Below are 14,487 nucleotides of genomic sequence, written 5' to 3'. Positions count from 1 at the left end.
GTTCTAAGATTTCGTATTGGTTCCTATCACAACTGCCTGTTGTTGGTTATTGTTTACCACCTCATCCTTTATTACTCAAAGGACAGTAAGCTTATTTTTGCCCTTCTCATTTTGATTGCTCTGTACCTCTTTCTCCTCGGTTTTTACAGTTCCTGTCTCTTCTGTGCCATGAGTGTTCTCTCACTCTTTGTTGATTCTTGTGGCTTGATTTCACCGAAGTGTCATGAGTTCATTCTGTAGTTCTGTCTACGGTGACTTCCAATCCGGTTTCCTTCTTAATCTTTCTTTATAACATCAAAAAAATTGGTGTAAGTAAGAGGCGACTTCAGGATTTACCTCACTGATTTACCTTCAGACTCTTCTCTAGGCCCTGCATACTCCCTCCACCCCTCCCTTCAGACTTTATGTTCGTCTTACTTTTCGTGTATTTAAGTTTGTCCTGTGAGACTTGTCAAGGGTAAGGATTGAGTCTGATTCATTAGCATCTGGCACAGTTTGGTCTCATGTGATAAATTATCAATAATCAGTGAAGAATTGGCCCGATCTTCCTGGTTTGTGCCCACTCTGTAGTTAGAGCTTTTGCTCCAGGCCTATGCAGAGTCTAAGGATTCTCCAAAAGGAATCTTCACAAGGAGGCACAAGAAGCCAGGGATTCCAAGTGGATTGCATTAGCCCAACCCTTATGACTGTATAAGCCTAATTCTCCAGGGGATTTGAAACAAAAAGTGCTTGGATAGAACACTGGAGCCAGGTTGGGGGCTGCACTAAGAGACCTGTGTGCTTTGCAATCAGGATATATGGTTAGCAGCCCCTGGCACACCCCTCAACTTGACCTTAATTCTTATCCATAGATTATTGAATGTTTGAAAGAAAACAAGAAGCAACTAAGTGTCCGTTGCCACCAGAAAGTATTTAAGCTGCAAGAGACGGAGATGATGGACCCTGAACTGGACTATACACTTATGCGAGTCTGCAAGCAAATGATAAAGGTAAGAAATCAGAACCAGTGGTTACGTAGGTGAGAGACAACATCCCTCACTCGGAGCAACCCTCTGTACCACAGGGGAGAGCTACCCTTGTATGTTTCCATGACTGTGGTTCTGTACTGGAGTAGAAAGCCCCGCCTTTCTCCTGAGAAGCAGCTTGTGGTTTTGAACTGCTCACCATGCAGTTAGCAGCCCAACTGGAGCAACCATATAAACGTCTTTAAATTTCAGAGGCAGAATAATCTTATAGTTGCAGCACTTTGTATGTAGCTGTTTCGCAGCCTGTGGTCCATAGACAACGGCAGCACCATCACTTGGGAACTTGCAAATTCTTGAGTCCCACCTCAGGTCCACTGCATGAGAGACACTGTGCAGGTAGAGTACAGTCCTATCTTTCTGGTGATTCTGATGCAGACTCAAGGTGAAGAACCACTGAGCTGACTTCAGATTGGATAATTGGATAATTCAGGCTTGACCCCTTGCTGTTGATTTGCCCTGCCACCTCAGATAGACTGAATCAGAAACAGTTTAGCACAGTATCCAAGAAATTATTATGCATACCTCCAGGAATTATAGCCCATCAAATAAAAGAGATGAGCCACACTAGACCCTTATTCCACATGCATTTTTATTAGAATTTCCCACTGGAACTGGGTAGATAAGTCTTCAGTACTACATGGTCATCTGGAACAATGTTATACCTAACATTTCAGCTCAAAATTTACCAAAGCCTTTATAGATGGAGGATCGATCCTGTGCAGAGTCGGAAGTGGTGAGCTAGTGGGGAGAAATGTCATAGCGAACATGTTAAAAAAGATAAGGTCAGGTGCTTATTTGGCTTAGTGATACCTTCACACTTTACTTTAGTAATCTTCTCCAGTAGCTGTAGGAGTGCTCTCAGTTGGTGCTACTTGCCATGTTTGGATCACTATACTAGACAACTTTGTTTTCTTGCAGAGGTTTTGCCCTGAAGCTGACTCCAAAACCATGCTGCAGTGCTTGAAGCAAAATAAAAATAGTGAACTGATGGATCCCAAATGCAAACAGATGATTACCAAGCGCCAGATCACCCAGAACACAGGTAGCCTGGCTTTCCTGTCCTGTTGACTGTACCGTTGAAATAGAATCGAGTGGGCAGAGTTTTGGGTGTTTTGTTTTTTTTCTGCCCGTGGATTTTAAGGGCAAGAGTCTAGATGTAAACAAAATGGCTTCCTCCTTTGAAAGAGCATCCAGAAGACTGGAATCAAAGGTCAGAGAAAATCACTTTTAAAATGCCTGTCAAAAGGGATCCAAGCCAGTGCCCAGTGCAGAGAAACACGTGGAGTTTGTTTTAGAACAGAGCCGCACAGTTGTGAGTTGCCAGACCACAACTTTGTGGAGCTACCAGGGAGTAGTGGGAAGTCTCATTACGGATTGAAAAACTGCAATGGGCGCTCCAGAAATACTCACTGAATAAATGCCCCTTTCAGGTGCCCCGCTGCAATGTTGTTGCAATGTTGTGAATAATAGGTGCGATATATTGTTACATAATTAGCGGCGTTCTGCCCTAGATTACCGCTTAAACCCTGTGCTGAGGAAAGCCTGTAAAGCTGACATTCCTAAATTCTGCCATGGAATCCTGACTAAGGCCAAAGACGATTCAGAGCTGGAAGGTCAAGTCATCTCTTGCCTCAAGCTGAGATATGCTGACCAGGTAAACTGGCCTGGGTGCCCTATCGAAGTGTATGTATGGACCCCCACTCGCCCCTGGGAGTTTGCTTTTTTGAAGTTCCCAACTTGGCCCTACTTTCCCAAGACCATTTCATCCCTTCCCAACCCAGGGAACTAACGGGCCAGTAGGAAGCTGCCATTTTGTAGTAAGCTGATTTATGCTCCGTTCCTCCATGTAGCGCCTGTCTTCAGACTGTGAGGACCAGATCCGGGTGATTATCCAGGAGTCTGCTCTCGATTACCGACTAGACCCTCAGCTCCAGCTGCACTGCTCAGAAGAGGTAGGCTTGGGGCACAAAACAGATCGTGAACTGAACTGGGCAGAAATGCTGTTGCCGAAGAAGACTCCTCTACTCTGCTTTCCCTTGCCTCCATCCCCGAAGCTGTAGGTTGTTAGGGCCACCTGGTTTTCCGTATGGCAAGCCTGTGGTGCTGTCACCCCACAACTCTGTTTCCACATTTCTCTACTGAACAAGAATATTCTCTTCTCTCTCTAGATTTAATTCAGAGAGAATTTCTTCTTGGTTCTCTTTATTCATCGTGCTCAGCCCAGAACACATAAAGACTTGCCAGAAAGATTAAAAACTCCCTTAATAATGCTGAAGATGTGTCTATCCTTGGAAATTGTTAGACTTTCTAGCTGGAAAAAAATATGTGGGAAGCCCTGTTTAATATAACATGTCCATGGGGATAGGGATAAAACATGTTACATATATATACATACATACATATATATATAACATGTTAATTTTAGGGGACCATAGCTAACTCTACTTCTAAGAAGCTTATACAGGACTGTCCAAAACAATAAAAGCTGTAGGGGGTGTGTGTGTGTGTGTGTCTCCAAATGTTTTATTGTGTTCACTCTGGTGGGAGGGGGCTGTGATCAAGGCCAAGTTCTACTAATCCAGCCTGCTTGCTCTTTGGAGCTCCCTCAGAATCTATGAGTACAATCTGGCAGAATGCTAACCAAGATAATAATAAGGTGCTGACCAGTGAACTCCAAGTCAGTGTGACTGTTTATAGTTTGTTGGGGTGTTTTTCCCCTAAAAGAAAGCGAAAGATAATATAAACTGGAACAAATTTAAAATTAATCAGAAGGGGAAAACAAATGATAAGGTGTTAAATCTTAAGCTAACGTTAGCTGCATCAGTCCCGTGCACTCTGAGAGCAAGGCTGTTCACACCCCAGGAAATCGTCAGGGGGTTCACTGGGGGCGTAATCCAAGCAGAGACTGCTAATGGACTTTCACTGTCATTCATAACCTCTGCAGCTCGACTATAATCCCTTTCCACGGTCTTGGGTTTTATTACCTTACAGTCCTTGGATCACACAACCTGGTGTGCTCCTTCCATGTGGACTTAGCTAACACCTTACTTAGATGGCTGCTTATTTAAAGGCCCCAGACATTATTCTCTCTCATAAGCTTTTCATCTTTGCATGAGCTATGCTTTAGGTCTCGTGTGTGTGTGCGCGCACGCGCGCGCACTTCTAAGTTGTGTGTCTCAGTTGACCGTCTTCCTCTGTAAATGGGTAAGTTTGGCTTTTAGTGTTTTGCTTGGCTATATAACCTTCCATATGACTGAATTAGGTAGGTAGAGGGCTTACTTTTCAGACCATCAGCTCTGCATTCAGCAGTTTAAACTGCCCATCAACACCTCCATCACACCCCCATAACCTTCCTTCCTTCTCGGACCAAAAACTAACACAAACCTTGAAACCGTCTGCCTCAAGTCCCAGGGTAGATCGCATACAGATATGCCGACTCTGAGTGCCGGTCACTGGGAAGGAGAGCAGAGCTTAGCATTCAGCACAAGAGGGAAAAGAGTAAAACTTCACCCTGTGTGATCAGGGTCCTCAGCCCCAGGGGTTGGAGCAAATCAACCTGCTTCAGAAACCTTGGACCCTGTGGACGGCAGGATCTGTCCTCACTTAGGAAACAGCAGGGCCGTCCCTAAGGCAGCACCAGCACTGTACTGCTTGTTGGAATCCCCAAACTCATTGGCTTTGTGCTCAGTGAGGTGGTTTTGCTGTGTGTGTGTCTCCTGAGCAGATCTCTAGCCTTTGTGCTGAAGAAGCAGCAGCCCAGGAACAGACAGGTCAAGTAGAAGAGTGTCTCAAAGTTAACCTGCTCAAAATCAAAACGGAAGCATGTAAAAAGGTAAGATCCGTCACCCCCATCCCCCCACCCGCCCACTTGCTCCTTTTATGTCTCTTCTTCCCTCTAATGCTGTAGTCTGCACAGCTCGGTTACGTAGTCCGGCACCCACGCTGACCTTCGCAGCATTCTTCGCTCGTTTGTCTTCCCTCCCTGTAATCTGTCCTTGACCATTGATTGTCTAGGGCTTGATGTGGAAATTGCATCTGTCCACTGCAGTTTCACTCCATCGGCGACCACTCCTCTCATGTATACTAATTAGGTGTGACTGTTTCACCCCATAACTAGACTGTTTTATAAGGACACCAGAGCCAGATTTCGGTTCTAATAAAGCAGTTCAGGAGTCATTCAAATCAGTCAAACTGTCCATTTGAGAACTATCAAGTAAAGACAGATTTATGGAAAACGTGGCTGCTAAACAAATTGTCTTACAAAATGGAAAATGAAATTGGATTTCATCTTTTTAAAAAAAACAATGACATCTCAGAGTCAAGTCTGAGAATGTGGTGGGTTGGTTTTTCACCTGCTAAAAAGTGTGAGCGTGGCTCTTGACAGAGCCACTAGAGGTGATCTGCCAAATGGGTCGCTGCTACCCAGAACACCCCACGAAATCACGCAAATCACCGGGTCGATTATGCATGGTCGGCTTGTGTTACAAAGCAAATCAAGATGTTTTCCTTTGCTCCTGTAAACTCAGAGGAGGACTTTTCAGGTCACCATTTGAGTTTTGGTTTTTTGTTCTGGTTGTTTTTTTTTAAGAACTACAGCCTTCCTATTGCAAGCAAGCTGTAATCTTGGTTTAAAAAGCCTTTCTAGCCAGTCTGCCCTTCCTTAATTCCATCGTTTTTAACTGGAGTGTCTGCAGACTTGTCTTTAGGACTGTCGTGTTAATATTCTGATTATCCAGAAAACCTTTAAGTGAAGAAAATAATTATTATTACCTAGTCAGTCTTCTCATCTTTTGAAGAGAACAATTATAGAATGAGACATTTTGTAAGCAAATATACCTTTATGTAGCAAAAGAACTATCTTTAACACTGAAAACACTACTATTTAGGTATTTTGAAATAATATAGCTGGAAGAAGATACCAGGAACCCTGAAATCAGGTCTTAAGATCACTAAAGGGTAGCGAGGATCTCATCTAACAACTTTACCCACCCTGGGTCTCCAAGACCATCAGGAGCATGCTGTCATCCATCCCAGAGTGATCTCTGTTGGTGACTTCAGCCTCCTCCTCGATTTTCTGTTTGTATGCGACATAGTACTGACAGGCAGCAGGGCTGGTGCACTGACTCTGCGAACTCTCCCCGCCATGGTCTTTCCTCACCAGGAAGTGTTGAACATGCTGAAGGAAAGCAAAGCAGACATCTTCGTGGACCCCGTCCTTCATACTGCCTGTGCCCTGGACATCAAGCACCACTGTGCAGCCATCACCCCTGGCCGGGGGCGTCGTGAGTCTCTCAACTGAGCCCTGTGTTCACCCCGACCCTGCCTGACTTCCTCTTAGACATCAGTTGCAGCTCCTCTATAGCAGCAGTCCAACCACAGAGGAAATCCCTTGGGGACCTGGTTGGTGCCAAGACCAGGCCTGAGTGGCACAATGAACCAAGGAAGGGCCCTGCAGGTGTGAGCTCCTCTTTGCCGTGAGCCACACTGCGGCTATGATGAAAGAGAAGGCCATGCCACTTATTCAGAAAGCAAAAGTGAAGCAAGCATGCCCTCCTTTGTCAAACCAGGAGTGCTTTAGCAGCTTTCCGAGTGGACTCCATAGCCAGGCTCTGCCCACAGTAGACTCCACTTAATAGGCAGCTGTGTCTGAGCTCGGGAGGGCTGGCCCTCGCAGTGGAGTCCAGGGCTTCTCCCTTGGGTGGGGTCTCCTGGGATGAGATGGTGACATTTGTTTTGCTGCCAGATCTGAACTCTAGTGCTCAGAAGCTTCCAAGCCTTTCAGGAGTTTCTGTGTTCTGTAGTTGCAGCCCCTTCTGTTTATCCCGCCTCTTCCACAGAAATGTCCTGCCTTATGGAGGCCTTGGAGGACAAGCGGGTGAGGCTACAGCCAGAATGCAAAAAGCGCCTCAATGACCGGATTGAGATGTGGAGTTATGCAGCAAAGGTAATGACCCAGGAAGTCCCTTCAAGTAGCTTCTTGTGGTCTCCCAGTCTCTCCGTGACCCTTGACTGGCTGGCTTGTCCTTATTATTAGACTGGTGATGAGTGTATCCGAAAACCTGTCGGTGTTCTTTTTCTTTCACGCTCCACAGCCACCCCGGAGACCCATGTCCTTGTGCTTTAGGGTTGTGTCTGCATAGCTCTGCTCAGGCCACTGTTCTCTGCCCCCAGTTACCCTTGGCTAGCCATGGAGCAGTGAGTCCCCCAAAGGAGGGCTCAAGCCCAAGCCAGACAGGGAGCTGTTACCTGCCCAATTCTCCAGAGAAAACAGACCTCAGGCCCACGGGAAAAGAGAGATCGTCTGCCTCTTCTCTCTCTCAGCCTGTCTCTCATTGCACCCAGCCTTCAGGTGGAGAGCATGTCGCGGAGAGTACCCTCAGCTAGCCTGGAGAGCAGTAGTGCTAGGCCATCGGGACGTGCGTGAATGCGCATGATACCCAGGCCGGAGGGTGGGAGAGACGTTTTTCCTATCAAAATTCGGCCTCAGGGAAAAGAATGACAGATCTCATTATATGTTATTTTGTAGTTTGGTGAGTGTATTACCTCATTTGAACTATGAAAGTAACCCATTGAGGCAACTGGAGGATGATTCTCTCACTCGGTGGTGAGGACAGTGACTGCAGAAATAATGCTTTGTTGGAGGTACAAAGGTCACATTGCCGGATCCATGCAGTTTGCCTCACCCCATCATGGGAGAGACATTTCCAGTGCAGAGAGTGACGACCAGGGCCCCCCTGCTTCTTCCTGGACAGATGCCGCTGCTTGGAGGTCAAGGAGAAGTCTCCTATCCAGACAAAAGAAGGGAAGGGGCGGGCATCGCAGCTGTGCTGTCACAGGGAGCCCCGCCCCTTCTCCCCAAGGAAAGACGCAGCTTGTGCACCAAGGAGCCTTTCAGTACCGATTCCTCCTCAGCAGACCGTGGAGGGAAACTGGCTAGGCTGTGCGTGTCCAGCTTGCATGAGTTGGTGATCAGTCACTATTGTTCACTGTTCTGACTGCGAGGGGCTAGGGATACTTCCCATCCATGCTGAATGAACAGAGATTGCAGAGGTAACGCTCAACAGAAGCTCACCCTGCTTGTCTGTATTTTAAAAGTCAGCAGACATAGGAAGAACAATAAGAAGTGTCGGCACCTCTGGCCTCTTGAAGTCACTTAGCTCCCCAGACCCCTGGCTCTTACCTGTGTCATACAGAAGTAATAAATAGTGAAATCTAGGGCGAAATAAGTGGACACATGCCAAGCCCTTTGGGAAAGACTCACCCTGATACTGTTAGCCATGGTGATCCCCATGGGTGGCTGGACCTCTTCATGCTTGTTTATAGTTTCTTATATTTTGGTGGCAGGCATGTACACGTTTAGGATCATGCTGCTAAACGGGTAGCTCCCTGTGTGGTTTTCTTGTTACAGTCCTTCCATCTCTTAGAGGAAGGACATCAATTGAACTAGGAGTTGGTCCAGTTCTTCCTCAGAGGATGACGTTGCTCCATGCCCTTCCAGGTGGCCCCCGCAGATGGCTTCTCTGATCTCGCCATGCAAGTGATGACATCCCCGTCAAAGAATTACATTCTCTCCGTGATCAGCGGGAGCATCTGCATACTGTTCCTGATTGGCCTGATGTGTGGACGTATCACCAAGCGAGTGACACGAGAGCTCAAGGACAGGTAGAGCCCTCTTGACCACCAAAGGAACTACCTGTCCAGTGCCCAGTTTGTACAGCCCTCCTGTATAGTGTACTACTCACCTCGCCCTTCCGAGAGGGCGCACCAAGACCCGTGTTAGAGCAGCAGCAGGTAGCCACCACCTTGTCCCATCTCAGACGTCAGCCATGTCCACGGCGGCCCTCGTCCTCGGCCCTCTGTGCAGCAGCAGCAGCTGACCGCTTCAGTCCCTGCCTTTGTGGGCACACGTTTGTTGACCTTCCTGCAGACAAGTTTCTCTCCTACCAACTCAACTACCAGGACTTCCAGAACCAAATCACCTGACCTGCAACTCAACTGATTTTTTTTAAACACCCCCAAAAAGGAAAGCAATTTTTAAAGAAAGGAAAAACAAAAAATGTATATAGTAATGAATTTCCTCCAGGCTTGTTGTGGGCAATGGGGTTATTTCCTCTGTGTGACTGTGAGGTGAAGGCAGGGCTATAGGGGTAAGCACACCCAGTCTCCTCCAACTCAGAAGCGCCTCAGCTGTCAGACCTTGGACATCAACCACCCACGAACGGGAACTGCTGACCAAGCTGCTGGGGCTCCGGCTTCCTTCTGCGGAAACAGGCCCACCCGCACGTCCCACCCTGGGAGAGCCACTGCTGTTCCAGCGCGTGAGGCCGCGGGGCCCTCGGGGTGGTGCAGCATGAAGCAGCGCAGTCTTTCCAACGGCACCGCAGGCTGACTTCCGACTCTCCAGGTAGCAGGATCCTAGTCTCTTCCTCCTCCACGGGCCACAGCTGGACCTCGCGGGGCTGGCTTCGCCCTGCTGAGGTGGCAGCTCTTCCAGACCGCCCAGTGGAGGCATTGACTGGGAGAAAAGGTTCCTGTGACGCATGGTGGAGGGACTGGCAGGGCGGGAAGATGGGGGCCAGGGTACCATTCTCTCGTTACTTTTCAGGCTGTAAGACAGGTCATAGACAATAGTGCAGTCTTGGCGGGTGACTGGCAATCCCACCAGACCTTTCTGCAGGCTCTAGGCAAGCTCATTTCTGCCTCTCTCTGGAGAGGGCATGGCAAGTGACACAGTAAAAGATGGAGGGCGTGCTCTCCCTCTCTCTTCTTTCCCTTCTCCTCAATGCCTGTCCAGACCCTGAGCTTCACAGAAGCAGTACTCCTGGCCCTTCTCCCTCTTTCCACTGTTTGTCCAGGGGAGGAGTGTGAAGAGGGAGAGCCCAGGCCTCCTGGGTCAGTCCTGACACGCCTCTTGTTGAGTTTGGGGCATGAGGTCACAGTGGCTGCGCAAGAGGGCAGCATGTACAGTAGGAGATATATTTATATAATATATATTTTATTAACCTGTTAGATGTCCACAGAGTGTTAAAAATCATGTGCCTAAAACTGTCCCCTAGACCAAGGCCCATTCCTCGGCCATTCCTTCCCCTGGCACCCTGGGACCTAAGGCAACACTTGTTTTCCCTGAAATGTGTTCCAGGTCGAGGTGGAAGGGTATCAGCTTGTGGGTCAGCAGGTCAGCATGACTCCTCAGCTCACTGCCGGACTGCCGGGTATTTGAATACTGTGGTTTGCTTCTCTCGCTCCCCTCCTGGAGACGTCAGTCCCGGAAGCCAGCTGTATAGTCTACGGACTTAGCTCCCAGGGGGAGCTGCTAAGCTGCTGGGTGCTTGTGCCCTGCTTTTAAAGGCTTCCTGAGTCTCAGAAACTTCCCTGGGATTCTTACAGCTTGAAGCTCTTGGAGGCTGTCCTTGCCCCCACGGCCCCTCACTGCAGGTCAGGTCCAGATATTCTCGCCAGCGGCTCTGAACAGACGGGGTGGCGAGAGGGGCAGGCACTGCTGAGGCTTCAGATCAAGAACCAGGAATGTTATCTAAAGGCAGGTGTCTGGTGTGGTGTACCGGATGGAATTAGTGTTCCCCATGTGATGAGAGTTGGGGATACCACGCCCCATCTCTGCTGTCTCCCATTATATGTGAAGCATTCCTGTCGTTGGCCATGTCTCAATAGTTCTGTCCTTTGTAACCGAGAGGCTTCCATTACTTGTCTGCAACACATTTGGAAGTTTCAAAAGGAGTTAGGCTCCTGAAACATTTGCAACCATTAGAAATGGTGAAAACAGAAACGATAACTCTGCTAGTATCTTCAGCTGCTTGGTGCATGAGAGACTCTCACCATCTGACTGGGAGTAGTTTCATGTTAACTGTCCTTAAAAGGCCCCCAGCAGCATCCTGAGCAGGTGTTTCAAAGCTAAGGGACTTTGAAGCCGTGTGGCAGCCCAGCCACATCCACTCGGACCTCATTTGGCACAAAGTCGGTTTGAAGCGACCTCTAGTGACTGACCTTGGTCAGGCAACCTTCTGAACCAACTAGAGAAGTAGTGGAGGAGAGGATAGAAAGCTTGCCCTGAAGTCAGAGCGGACGGAAGGCCGGCTCTGGCCTTGATCGGGTCTCCTGCCGTCGAGCTCGAGTACTGGAAGGAGTGGGTAGGGTTTTTGTTTTGTTTTGTTGCTCAGGCCAAGCGGTTACTCAAGGCCTCAGGCACTTGCTGGAAGTGATCGTAACTGTCATCTGGCTCTGAGCTCCCTCCAGTGACTCAGAGCCTCCTACACATGGTGTGCTTAACGACACTCCAGAGGGGCCAGGATTCTCCTGAACTGGAGACGCTGTGCTTCAGAAAACCAGAAGTCTGGGCAAAATGTCAAAAACAAGACTGGTTCCCCCTCACACACAACTGCTCACAATCAAAGAAGGCACCTCTGCCAGTGATCCCTTTACCCTGGTGTCACATCCTTGCCCTGCTCCTGCTCTGTCCCCAGAGAACTCTGCTAGCCAGGGCATGGATGGGAACCCCCACCCTGTGTACCCTGGAGGCCCTCCGTCAGTCAGTCCAAGTCAGCAGCCCCAATTCTGCAGACCTAGTCAGCGTGGTCCAAGCACCCTTACAAGTTAGAGGGGTTGTGGGGTTGCGTTCAGTGAGCAAACAGTGACTAGAATCCACTGCAGGCCTCACGTGGTGACCTTGGTTTTTGTGAGCAACGTAAGGCTGCTGTGGTAGAGGAATTCCTGTCGGGTTTCATAGTAGCAGAATCCCGTGTGTAAAGGTCTATAGCATCCCCTTCAGACCACCTGGAAAAGAAGTTCCACGGCTCCTTACCTTCCTCAGAGAAGCTGTTACGCGGTGCTGTGGAGTCAGTTGCCGTTTATAGTGACCTGTGTCCAACTGAACAAAATACGGTCTGGACCTGCACCATCCTGACATTGGTTACTGTGTTTGAGTCCATTATGACTGCCACTGTGTCAGTCCATCTCAAGAGTCTTCCTCATTTTGAGAAATACCCTCCTCTTAACATCTTCAGACTCCTGGAGATGTCTCCCTCTTTCCACAGTCCAGATATCTGGTCCAGCCCCTGCACAAAGATCTGTACTATGGTAGTTAGCCATGGAGGGTCAGTGGCTTCTCAGGGCCTTGTTCACTAGCTGGTCCTCAGTCTCTCTGAGAAAAGGCCATCTTTTCTTCGTCTTTCCCAACAGATGCTACATAAACTTATTCTAAGTCAGGATTAAGAAGGAGGCTGACAAGAGACCCGGGAAAGTCGACCAACCCAGCCACATGGTTTTGTCCCATTAAACAGATATTTTGATCCTAGAGGAGAGATGATCACTTTACCTTTTTTGACAGTGCTCAGACTTGCAGCCATGTGTTTTATTGATCGCATATACTGTTACTATGGAGCGGTAGGACCATTGCAGATAGAGCTGCAGGTCGGGTATCAGTGGGGTTCGAGAACTGGGCACAATGTCCAAAACACATGACTCTGCTCAGTCAGGACATCCTTTCTCGAGTGCCAGCTTCCCGGACAAAAGGCTTTAGTTGCTCACTTCCTATGTGGATGCCTCTGTTTGGAAGTGTTAGTTTACTCTCGTTTCACGTTGTTGTTGTTGGCTGGCTTAGTTATGTGTAAGAGCCAGGTCGTGGGGCCTGACCCCCTGCTGCACACCCCAGAATGCTATTCGTAGCAGAAAAGGGGAGCAGTCCCAGCATTGGGATCGAACCCGGCACGGGAGAGGCTGAGACATGGTACATAGATGGTCCTTTGGAAGCATCCATCCTCTCCAGTCCCCCACACTCCGCAGAGCCTGCAGGGAGCTCTTCTGCTCGCACCAGTCTCCCCAGCACCTGGGTCAAAGGAAATGAGAATGTGGGTGCAGCTGTGAAGCCGCCTGGAGCTAGTCCTGTCCTGGAAGGGGCTCCAGATGGGTCTCCGCAGTGGACGTCTTGGGCTTCCAGCAGTGCTGCTGAAAACAGTGGCTTTTTGAAATGTGTTTTGTCAGAGATTACTTACAGTTCACTTCTTAGGAATTTCAGAAACCTCAGAGATCAGACTGCTTCATTACTTCCTCCCTGCTTCAAAGGCATCGTTGGACTTTTAGAAAACATAGTCTTCTGAGGCTGGGGGGTTCTCTTAGGCTATCTGGGGACACGATCTCTCCTTACTCTGTCTTTGGGGCCACAGGAGCCTGGCCTCGCCCATGTCTGACCATGGCTCCTCGTGATCCCGCTCCCTCCCTGGGGCCAAGGTCACCTGTTAGGGCAAACCCCTCCTTCCCACCCAGACCTCAGACAATAGAACAGATTTCCCCAAACCATCTGGTGAGATGCCTGGGGGGACCCAGGGACCAAGCCTCACTGGAGTACAGAAGTGGAGCAGCCCCCTTGGAGTTGATTGGTGGTGAAGGATCCTTACCCTATCCCCCTTTCAGTGATGCCCCATGATTGAACAGTAGGGGTGTTGGGAGGTGCCAAGGAAGAAGTCTTCCCAGGCAGGAAAGGTTCAGATAGTGCCTCTATAGTCTGCTTTTTGCCTTCCCTCCAAGAGGATTGCTATCTGGACCCAGAGCCCAGCTGGCCCGGTGGCTTGCACAGGTCCCGGATGCCACGCACTGAACGCAGTGCTGGCACCAGGGAGAGCAGCCCCACCTCGCACAATGGCCCGGATTGTCCCAGCAGAACACAGATGCACAGAGAGTGCCGTGAGGTTAGGTCTTTAACGTCTCTCTCTCGCTCTCTCTCTTTTTTTTTTTTAAGAAAAAGTAAAATTAACAAAACTTTTGTAAATGGTTTCCTTTCTATGTATAAAATCCTGGCAGTTCCTTGTTTTTACATGTTCATGCTGTGTAATTTTGAGATGTTACTGAGATTCTGAACATAATGTGCATTTTTTTCTGTACAGATGAAATGGGAGAATTTAATAAAGAGTTTGCAGGTTTTTACTTGTTAAATCTTCTCTGATGACTAGGAGGACTCAGCAACCGACTTCCACTGTCGCCCTCAGCAACCAGTGGCCGCAGCTCACAAGCCGTGCTGACCAGGGCTAACCAGGGCAAGCCAGATACGGCCATAGAGCCTTCTGAGGAGAAGGGAACTCCTCCCCTGGTCTGTGTGCGATGGGCAGGGCTGCCAGTTGGTCCTGTATGACTGCGGCGAGGCTGCTGTGTCCAGAACCATTCAAGTCATGGTCCCCAGTGGGGAGAGCACCCAGCTGGACCCCTGCCCTGTAGCCAAGCCATGCTTGCTGGACCTACAAGAGGCACCTTTGTATTTAGTGCCCTCTCATCCCCCTTCTTAGCCCTTGTTCCAACAACCCAGGCCCCGGGGGCTGTGAACTTCCCAGCAACACTGCCTGAGTGGGTGTTAGAACATAAGTAGCTTAGGGAACTTTCATGGCAGCAGAAACTTCCTGACAGTGTATTTAGGTTTGCATAGCCACATGCTCTCAATGAAAGAGACTGCATTCCCTAC

The 14,487-nt window shown here is 48.9% G+C and overlaps 1 protein-coding gene across 1 annotated transcript in view; it reads left to right on the top strand.

Moving 5' to 3' along the window:
• GLG1 (golgi glycoprotein 1) overlaps positions 1–13,955 on the top strand; it is a 138,255-nt gene extending 124,300 nt beyond the window's left edge. The window contains exons 19-26 of the mRNA XM_075536242.1: positions 852–989; positions 1,944–2,067; positions 2,537–2,679; positions 2,876–2,977; positions 4,750–4,857; positions 6,187–6,307; positions 6,863–6,969; positions 8,524–13,955. Coding sequence (XP_075392357.1) covers positions 852–989; positions 1,944–2,067; positions 2,537–2,679; positions 2,876–2,977; positions 4,750–4,857; positions 6,187–6,307; positions 6,863–6,969; positions 8,524–8,691 — 1,011 coding nt within the window. The 3' untranslated portion in view covers positions 8,692–13,955. The remainder of the gene's footprint in view (positions 1–851; positions 990–1,943; positions 2,068–2,536; positions 2,680–2,875; positions 2,978–4,749; positions 4,858–6,186; positions 6,308–6,862; positions 6,970–8,523) is intronic.
• The last annotated feature ends 532 nt before the right edge of the window (positions 13,956–14,487 follow it).

This window comes from Tenrec ecaudatus, chromosome 18, assembly GCF_050624435.1.
Source record: "Tenrec ecaudatus isolate mTenEca1 chromosome 18, mTenEca1.hap1, whole genome shotgun sequence".
Lineage (NCBI taxonomy): Eukaryota > Metazoa > Chordata > Mammalia > Afrosoricida > Tenrecidae > Tenrec > Tenrec ecaudatus.
The sequence above is the reverse complement of the archived record's forward strand: the minus strand, read 5'-3'. Positions and strand labels throughout refer to the sequence as shown.